Raw genomic sequence first — 9,503 nt, 5'->3', positions numbered from 1 at the left:
GGGCAGTTGGGGGGGGGCCAGGCCTCCAGGGTAGGGTAGTTGGGGGCGATCGAGCTGGCAGGGGAGCGTTCAGGGGATGATCAGGCTGGCAGGAGGAGCAGTTAGGGGCAATGAGGCAGGCAGGCAGGTGAACGGTTGGGAGCCAGCAGTCCCGGATTGTGAGAGGGATCCCAGATTGGAGAGGGTGCAGGCTGGGCTGAGGGATACCCCCTCAGTGTACGAATTTCATGCACTGGGCCTCTAGTCATTATTATATACTACTAGAGGCCCAATGCATGAAATTCATGCAAGAGTAGGCCTTTGCAGCCCCTGCTGCCTCGGCTCTCGCAGCCTGGGCTTCGTCCGGATAGTCTTTCTGCTGTTTGGCCATTCAGTCAATTTGCATATTACACTTTTATTATTATAGATGGTTGCAGATCAAAAAAACTTGATTTCTACCTTGGAAGCAGTCATAGTCTAGAAAGAGAGATAACATTTTGCATTATATAATAAGAACTATATTGGAGGTATTTACATAGTGCTGTGGAAGCTCAGAAGAGATAGTGATCATATCTGTGTGGGGGCATTTTGGGAGGTTTTTTCAAACTAGTGATGTCGAACTGGGATTTTGATGATCAGTAAGTGTTGGCCATGCTTAAAAAGGTGGAAAGTTTTATAGGCAGAAATAACTGAGTATAAAGGCAAGAAGTTTGAAAGGGCTTCCTTATCACTTTAGGTTGGGGTGGGGAATATCCAGCCCCTATAAAGCCTGTGAAATCATTTGGTCTGGCCCTGCCAAAGCATTAGGGGTGTGTTAATTAAATGTTTGACCAAATATAGCAGGCTAATTTTTAAGTTGATAATTTTGTGTGGTGGGAGAATGATGCCAAATGGTCCTTGGCAGAGAAAAGGTTCCCCACCCCTGTCATAGGGGAACATTGGAAGCTCAGAGTGATTGGAGCTCAGGGTGGTATGTAGGGGTGATGAGGATGGACAAATAGGTTGGGACTAAACTGTGAAGGACCTTAAGTGCCATAGTAAGGTGTTTGTGTTTTTTTTTTATTGTTGGGATTAGAGAGCCATTCAAAATTTAAAGTAGAGGAATGTTGTACAAACTGAGAACATGGAGAATTGGTCAGAAAAAGGAGAATTTGAAAACATAGGTATGAGTTTATAGCGTGGACTGGCGGGACAAATGGAAACTACAAAAATTTGATAGATTTATTGCTGATATGTTTGAGTTTAACATTAAATGGTGACAGACTAAGTGTTCCTGTTAAGGTGACAAAGATTTTCAGACAGGATTAAAAACCAGTTTATTATTTGCATGAGACTTCTAAAATCAAAGGACAAAGAAAGTTTGAAAGTAAAAGGGTGGGGAAAAATATACCAGGGAAATTATTATTAGACAAAATAGACTTTTTGGCAAAAAGAGATAGTCACTTCATAATAATAAAGTTGTGTTCACTAGGAAGATGTAACTTTTTTATTTTTTTAAATAGATTTTTATTGATTTCAGAGAGGAAGGGAGAGGGAGAGAGAGATAGGAACTTTCAATGATGAGAATCATCAATTGGGTGCCTCCTGTACGCCCCCTACTGGGGACTGAGCCTGCAACCTGGGCATGTGCCCTTGACTGGAATCGAACCTGGGTCCCTTCAGTCTGCAGGCTGACACTCTATCCCAGTCTTGGTGAACTCAGAGGTGACACGTGAACTCATTTTTTTTGGTTGATTTTTCTTTGTTAAATGGCATTTAAATATATAAAATAAATATCAAAAATATAAATCTTTGTTTTACTATGGTTGCAAATATCAAAACTATTCTATATGTGACACGGCAACAGAGTTAAGTTAGGGTTTTTCAAAATGCTGACACACCGAGCTCAAAAGATTCGCCATCATTGCTCTATCCACTGAGCCAAACTGGCTAGGGCAGTGTTTGCTTTTTATATGTGAAAATAGTATTAGCTGTTTTATGAAATTTTAATGAATCATTTTTAGCTTCTTCCAGCTGATAATTGCATCATGGATGAACATAAACGAGAAATTGTGGAAGCTAAGCAAATTGTTAGAAAACTTACAATGGTTGTATTATCTTCTGAAAAAATGGATGAGCGAGAGAAAGAAAAGGAAAAAGAAGATGATAAAGTAGAAAAGGTATATAGTTCATTCTAGTAAAGTTAACATTGTTTTCTGGATTTAGAATCATGAAATTAACTTGTAATAGTTAATTAACTTATATAAATTTTTTTTCCTAATTTTGATTGTGGTGAAACATGATTTTTGGAATAAGAATTTACAAAGGTGGTTTTGCTTTTCATTTGATTGTTGCCTTCCCAAAAGAGGCTGCTATGTTTTTAATATAAATTTCAAAATGTATTCTAAGTAAAATCACATATATATTGACTATTTGTGCTATACATATTAATGTCTCTCAAGTCCTAAAGGGATTCTCACAGAATGAATGAATTCTGTGGCCCAATAAAACATTAAGTACAACTCAATATAATTCTGAGTCTGTAAACTGTCACACTGCATGTGCTAAATGAAAAAGCAAATCCTTTTGGTTGTACTTTGAGGAAAATACCGTTGAATTTCCCACAAATGGCAGTTGTTGTTGACATAAATTGTTGTGTGTTTAGCCCACTTTTTTAAATGAAAAAAAAATATTAAGATTTATTGGTGTTCATATTCTGAGTATCTTTGTTGTAATTATTCATTTGTAGCCACCTGATAACCAAAAACTTGGTTTGTTGGAAGCCTTATTAAAGATTGGTGATTGGCAGCATGCGCAGAACATGATGGATCGGATGCCTCCATACTATGCTGCTTCACATAAGCTAATAGCTCTTGCTATTTGCAAGCTCATTCACATAACTATTGAGCCTCTCTACCGAAGGTATGTTACTGTATGCTTTAGTAATCATTGAGGTATAAATAGTTTAGGACTATGACAAAATCTGCATATTTATCTTGTCTCCTCAAACAATGCATCTATTTTAGTGTGTTTTATCAGAAGATAATAATTTATAGTGTATTAGTCTGATATGTCTTAATCAGTGATTTGTCTCCTAATGTCATTGGAGAATGTGTGCTGCAGTATACTCTAAAAACTGTAGGTTAGACTTCTAGGCTGGGTTTGCTCCTTTGAGAGTAAAGACTCCATTCTTCTGTTTTTCACTTTCCCCTCCTCTTTTAGGGGCAGAGAATTCCTAAGGCTTTTACTTAGTGTAATTTTCTTCTATCCTGGGTTGAGTAGCTCTCAGTGAGCACCTTGCTTCTCTGCTTGCCTTATCTCTCCCAGCAAATAGGCTGCTGTCCTGGAAATTGATAGTGCAGCTTCTCTCACCCTCCCTAGTTACAATGTTGACCAGTCCTCTAGCTCAGCCTACTTTTTAGGATACTTAAGAGCAGTATTGGCAGCAGTTCTGGCTTCAGTCCCACACATCAGAGCCTGCCTCAAAAGCTCCATCCTTGTGATTCATGCATAGCTGCTGGCTGCTGCCTTTAGTGCCACCTAGGTTGTGGACCATGAAGGTTTCTTCTCAGAGACTGACCCCTGTGACTCCACAGTGGGATACCTGCTCAGCAGGTGAGAACTCCGGGTATGCTGTCCTTTTTAGTGTACCCTCTTTCATTATGGTGCTCACTTTCTCTTTCACCAAACCTACCTCATACATGGTCTAAATAGTGGAACACAGATTGAGAAATGTTTATTGACTTGAATCAGTGTTGTTATATTCATATCTTCTTGTTTCATCCCCACTGTCTCCGAGGTCCATCCTTTGTTCCCCATTCCCATATGCATTTTGAGTTTTTTTTTAATGCTCTTTCAAGGATATGTTTTTTATTGGTTTTAGAGGAAGAGGGAGGGAGAGAGAGAGAAACATTGATCTATTGCTTCCTGTACATGCCCCAACCAGGGATCGAACCCACAACCTGGGCATGTGCTCTGACCAGAATCAAACCCGCCACCTTTTGGTGTATGGGATGACACTCCAGCCAACTGAGCCACACCAGCCAGAGCTCCCATATACATTTTCCTGATACTGGCTGAGGTTAACTAAAAAAATAATTCATATGATGTATGTTAAATGTTACTTGGAATCTGCATTTGTCTGATTTCCTTTTCTTATGCAGTTAATGTGAAACATTCTCTTCTGAGCTTTGATCTTTTTCAAGTGAATATTCTTTTTGTCTTTTTCTACCAGTTAAATTAGCTGGTATAATAAAGTTAGGCACAATAGAAATATAGAAAGAAAGTATGAGCAAAAATTGTTTTACTTTAAGTTGAAATGAGGTATTATACAGTATACATATAAATTTTGCTTCTTTTTATAGAGTTGGCGTTCCTAAAGGTGCTAAGGGCTCACCTGTTAATGCTTTGCAAAATAAGAGAGCACCAAAACAAGCAGAGAGCTTTGAAGATTTGAGGAGAGATGTCTTCAATATGTTCTGTTACCTTGGTCCTCACCTTTCTCATGATCCCATTTTATTTGCAAAAGTGGTGCGCATAGGCAAATCATTTATGAAGGAGGTTAGTAAGTTTTTTTTCTTTCAAGTAGAAAATTAAATTTTGAAATGTGTATATTTGTGTTATGTGTATCTCTAGAAATAAAAAGAAAATGAACTCTAAGAAAATGTTATATTGAGTAAGGTTTGTGGAAAGTCCATTGTGTCGTAACCATTTGTATTTATATATATGTATATGTATTGTATATGTATGTGTCTATATACACACATAGATATATAGATATAATTATATAGAGTATTTGTATATCTATATAATTATATCTCTATTTCTATCTTTACCTAAGTCTATGTCTATGTCTATATATTTCTATCTCTCTCTCTATCTAGCTAGATTATTAGTCAAGTGGTCCACATAGGAAAATATGCTTTAGAAAGTGAAAGCTTTTTGAATCCTCTTGAAATTAGTGGTTAACTCATCATTCTTTCCCTTTGCTTTTCTTCTTCTCAGTTATTTTCTTAGCTGCTATTTTGAATCATTATCAATATTTGTATGAAGGCCCTTGAACCTCAGGCTGTTACAGATTCGTATTTTAATTTTTTTAGTAAACTTTTTATTGAAATAAAACATACATATAGAAAGTACATAAATCATAATTGTGTAGCTCAGTGACATTTTCCAAACTAAAACACCCATGTGTCTACCACTCAGATCAAGAAATAGAGCCGAACCAGCACCCTAGAGTTTTCCTTTACCCTATCCAGTCACTACCTCCAGGGTAACAATTTATGCTATATTTTTTTCGTTTTTAAAATCAGCTTTGAGTTATAGTTTACATACAATAAACTTCACTGATTTTAAGTATACAATTGATGAGTTTTGACAAATGTATATAGTTATTCACCAACCACCACAATCATGATATAGAATATTTTCATCACCCAAGAAAATTCCCTCTTTCCCCTTTGTCATCAATTCCCTCCCTTTATTGTTGGTTTCCGGCAACCACTGATAGGTTTTCTGTCACTATAGTTTTGCTTTTTTCTAGAACTTCATATAAATGGAATTGTACAGAATGTACTATTTTCTGTCTGTTTTTTTTTCCACTTAATGCTTTTGGAATTCTTTCAAGTTGTTGCATGTGTCAGAAGTTCCTTTATTGCCAAGTACTACTTCATTGTATAGGCGTAACCAGAATTATCTATTCACCAGTTGATGGGCATTTGGGTTGTTTCTAGTTGGGGGCCATTATAAACAAAGCTGCTATGAATATTCTTTTCCAATTTTTTTGGGGGGGGGATGGGCACATGTGTTTGTTTTCCCATGAATGAGATTGCTGGGTCATATGGATAAGTTTCTATTTATCTTTTTGCCAAACTGTTCAACATGTGTGACCATTTTGCATTCCTGAAGCAATGTGTATGACTTCCAATTGCTTCATGTCTGCATCAACACTTGGTATTGTCAGTGTTTAAATTTTATTTTAATTAAAAAATATGTTTTTATTGATTTTAGAGAGAGAGGAAAAGGGAGGGAGAGAGAAAAACATTGATGAGAGAGAAACATCTATTGCCTGCCTCCTGCATGCCTCCCACTGGGGATCGAGCCTGCAAACTAGGCATGTGCTCTGACCAGGAATTGAACTGGTGACCTCTTGGTGCATGGGACGATGTTCAACCAACTGAGCCACATCGGCCAGGCAGTCTTTTAAATTTTAGACATTCTAATGGGTGTATATTTGTTGTGCTTTTCATTTATGTTTTTCTGATGATCAGTGATGTTGAGCATTTTATCATGTCTTAATTTTCTTTTGTAATCATCTCTATCAAATTATCCATTTTTAATTAACTTGTCTTTTATTATTATTTCCCTGTCTGATTTGCCCTTTTATTTTATTAACTGTCTTTTGAAAAGCAAAATTTTTAAATTTTAATTAATTCCATTTGGCAGTACTTTTATTTTTTGGATTGCTCTGTGTTCTACAAGATCTTTGCCTAACCCAAGGTCTTGAAACTGAAAAACCCCTACATAATTTCTTTTCAGTTGTGAAACAAGGCAACGAAAAGAATCAAGAAATTGTTATAAGCACAAACTCACTTCTCTCCAGTGTTTGATTGCCTGTAATTTTAACTAAAAATATTTTTGTTTATTTGTATGTGCCCTGACTGGGGATTGAAGCTATAACCTTGGCGTATTGGGATAACACTCTAACCAATTGAACTACACATCCAGGGCTTAATTTTTGACAATAGTGACTGTGCAGGAAATTTAACAACTGTCGTATATTATTCCCTTGACACCTGAAATATTTGATTTGGTTTTTAATGTTTAGCTGGTAGATTAATTTTTTTATACTTACAAATTTAAGGTAACTCTGAAGAAATCTGCTGAGTAGTTTATTATTATAGATACCACGTATTTATAACATTTATATAAAAGAAAGTATAACTGTTTTATTATCTTGATCCATATAGTCTGAAAAGGATGAGTCATGTTAACTAGTGCCTGTTCAAAGAAAAAAGGTTGTATCTTTCCCAGTGCATCATTTTGGGAAGCACGTGAAGTCAACTTGTTTCCCTACTGGTGATGTTTACATTGATCACTTGGTTAAGATGACAATTGCCAGGTTTCTCCACTGTACAGTTGCTCTTTTCCCCTTTGTTGTTAATGTATCTTGTGGGGAAGATACTTTGAGACAGTATAAATTGCCTCTTTCTCATCTTTAACCCACTAATGCTATTCTTTTTATTTTTCATTAAAAAATATATTATTGATTTCAGAGAGGAAGGGAGAATGAGAGAGAGGTAGAGACATCAATGATGAGAGAGAATCATTGATTGGCTGCCTCCTGCATGTCCCACCCTGGGAATCGAGGCCACAACCTGGGCATATGCCCTGACCTGGAATTGAACCATGACCTCCTGGTTGTTAGGTTGACATTCAACCACTGAGCCATGCCGGATGGGCTCTAATGCTATTCTTTTCAGTTGAAATTTTTTTTTTGGTATCCAAAATGTGTTTATTGGGATAGTTCCCCGCTCATCTTGGTTCGAGGTACTTTCAGGGCTGTTTCCTTCTGAAGGAGCATCCTCTGTTAGCCTTGCTTTTCCTCCTGTAGACTGATAGAGGGCAGTGGAGCAACCAACACACAAATCTTCCATTTGTGCAGGGCTAAAGATGGTGGTGATTTTATAGCATCCTGGGCATTTCACATCCATGAAGTAGGCATTGGGGCTCTACACCAGGTGCTTCTTCTCCTCTTCTGGAGAGGGATGGAGGGATGGAGATCCTTAATGGAGGCATCGTGTCTTAGGGAGGTCATCACTACTAGAAAGCTAGTTGAAAATCTTAATGTTCAGACCTCTTGTTCTGAAATTCTTTCTTTGGCTACAAATATCATAAACTTGTAAGCAGGAGACCAAATATCCAACTTGTGGAAGTCCTGTATACATAGACATATGCATAAACATATGCAGTATTGTTATCAAGATACACAGGTGCTAGAGCTATCATCCTTCCTCTCCACCATCTCCATTGCAGCCCTCTTATACCTCTGTTCTATCAGTTGTGCCTCATGCCTCATCTTTATTTTTGCAGAAGTAGAAAGACAGAAGGGAAGAGAAAAATGTTTATTTTGATCACAATGTGGGAAGAAATCTGTCTTCTCTCATTGCTAAGGTTGCGGTAGGAATCTTTCTAAAGATCTGAGTTAGAATTTTAGTTCTTTTTTTACCCATAAAAATATTTCAGTGTAACAAATCATTTGTATTTATAGGTTTAAAGGCTTCCTAGCTAGGAATTTAACCAGGGTTTATAAGATTTCTTTTAAAGGGAGAATGTGACCTTAGTTCCAAATAATGTATCTACAATTAAACATCTTTAGCAGAGCTCTCATTCATAAGCTTGGGGTTGCTTGTATATATAAATTGTACATATTTTTAGAAAGTAGCTTATTTAGTTACTAGAGGCCCAGTGCATGGATTTGTGCACCAGTGGGGTCCCTCGGCCTGGCCTGTGGGGATCAGCTAAAACTGGCTCTCCAACATCCCCTGAGGGGTCATGGATTGCGAGAGGGCACAGGCCAGGCCCAGGGACCCCACCAGTGCACGATCGGGGCCTTGGGGCTGGGGAGGGATGCGGGAGGTTGGCCAGCTGGGGGAGGGACCGTGGAAGGGCTCCAGGGCATGTCTGGCCTGCCTTGCTCAGTCCCGATCTGCCAGACCCCAGCAGCAAGCTAACCTACCGGTTGGAGTTCTGCCCCCTGGTGGTTAGTGCACGTCATAGTGACTGGTCGACTGGTCAACTGTCTTCCCCCTGGTGGTCAGTGCAAGTCATAGTGAGCAGTTGAGCGGCCTTAGCATTCATTAGCATATTATGCTTTGATTGGTTGAACGGACGACCGATGACCGGACACTTAGCATATTAGGCTTTTATTATATAGGATAGCAGCTATCACTTAACAGACTAGTCTTTCGGCCTATAGTTATTAGTAATCATTTATCTCTCTGATTGTGCATGTGTGTGTTTGTGTGTGTGTATTTCTTAAATTTGAGGTAGGTAGTATAGGACTAGTGGAGCAGGTCCTTGAATAATGTTTTGTTTTAACATTGATAATGTAAACATTGTTTTAACATTGTTTACATCAATTAGCCTATGGTAAAATTGGTTTCATTATATGTTGTTTCACTTCAAGTCACAGAACCTATCAATGATGTTAACTGAGGATTTACTGTACAGTGATTTTCAAACTTTAGCACGCAGCAGAGTCACCTGGAAGTCTTAGAACACAGATTGGTGGACCCCATCCTCAGTTTCTGATTCAGTAGGTCTGGGGTGGAACCTGAGAATTTTCATTTCCAACAAGTTTCCAGGTGCTGCTGCTGCTGCTGCTGCTGCTGATCAAAAGACCAAACTTTGAGAACTGTTGTTCTAGTTTATTAATTACTTTTGGTCTTTATTTTAATCTTAAAAGAGGGAGTGGCATACCTCTCAATCCTCCTATCTAATAAAAGAGAAACATGGTAATTAGCGTACGACCGCTCCCTTCCCAT

The 9,503-nt window shown here is 38.0% G+C and overlaps 1 protein-coding gene across 1 annotated transcript in view; it reads left to right on the top strand.

Annotated features, from left to right (window-relative positions):
- The window catches only part of THOC2 (THO complex 2), a 121,626-nt gene that overhangs the window by 65,424 nt on the left and 46,699 nt on the right, over nucleotides 1-9,503 (top strand). Inside the window, 3 exon segments of the mRNA XM_014544948.1 lie at nucleotides 1,983-2,138; nucleotides 2,708-2,880; nucleotides 4,323-4,518. Coding sequence (XP_014400434.1) covers nucleotides 1,983-2,138; nucleotides 2,708-2,880; nucleotides 4,323-4,518 — 525 coding nt within the window.

Source organism: Myotis brandtii, unplaced genomic scaffold (genome assembly GCF_000412655.1).
Source record: "Myotis brandtii unplaced genomic scaffold, ASM41265v1 scaffold39, whole genome shotgun sequence".
Lineage (NCBI taxonomy): Eukaryota > Metazoa > Chordata > Mammalia > Chiroptera > Vespertilionidae > Myotis > Myotis brandtii.
Note: the sequence above shows the minus strand (reverse complement) of the source record. Positions and strands in the feature narration are given on the sequence as shown.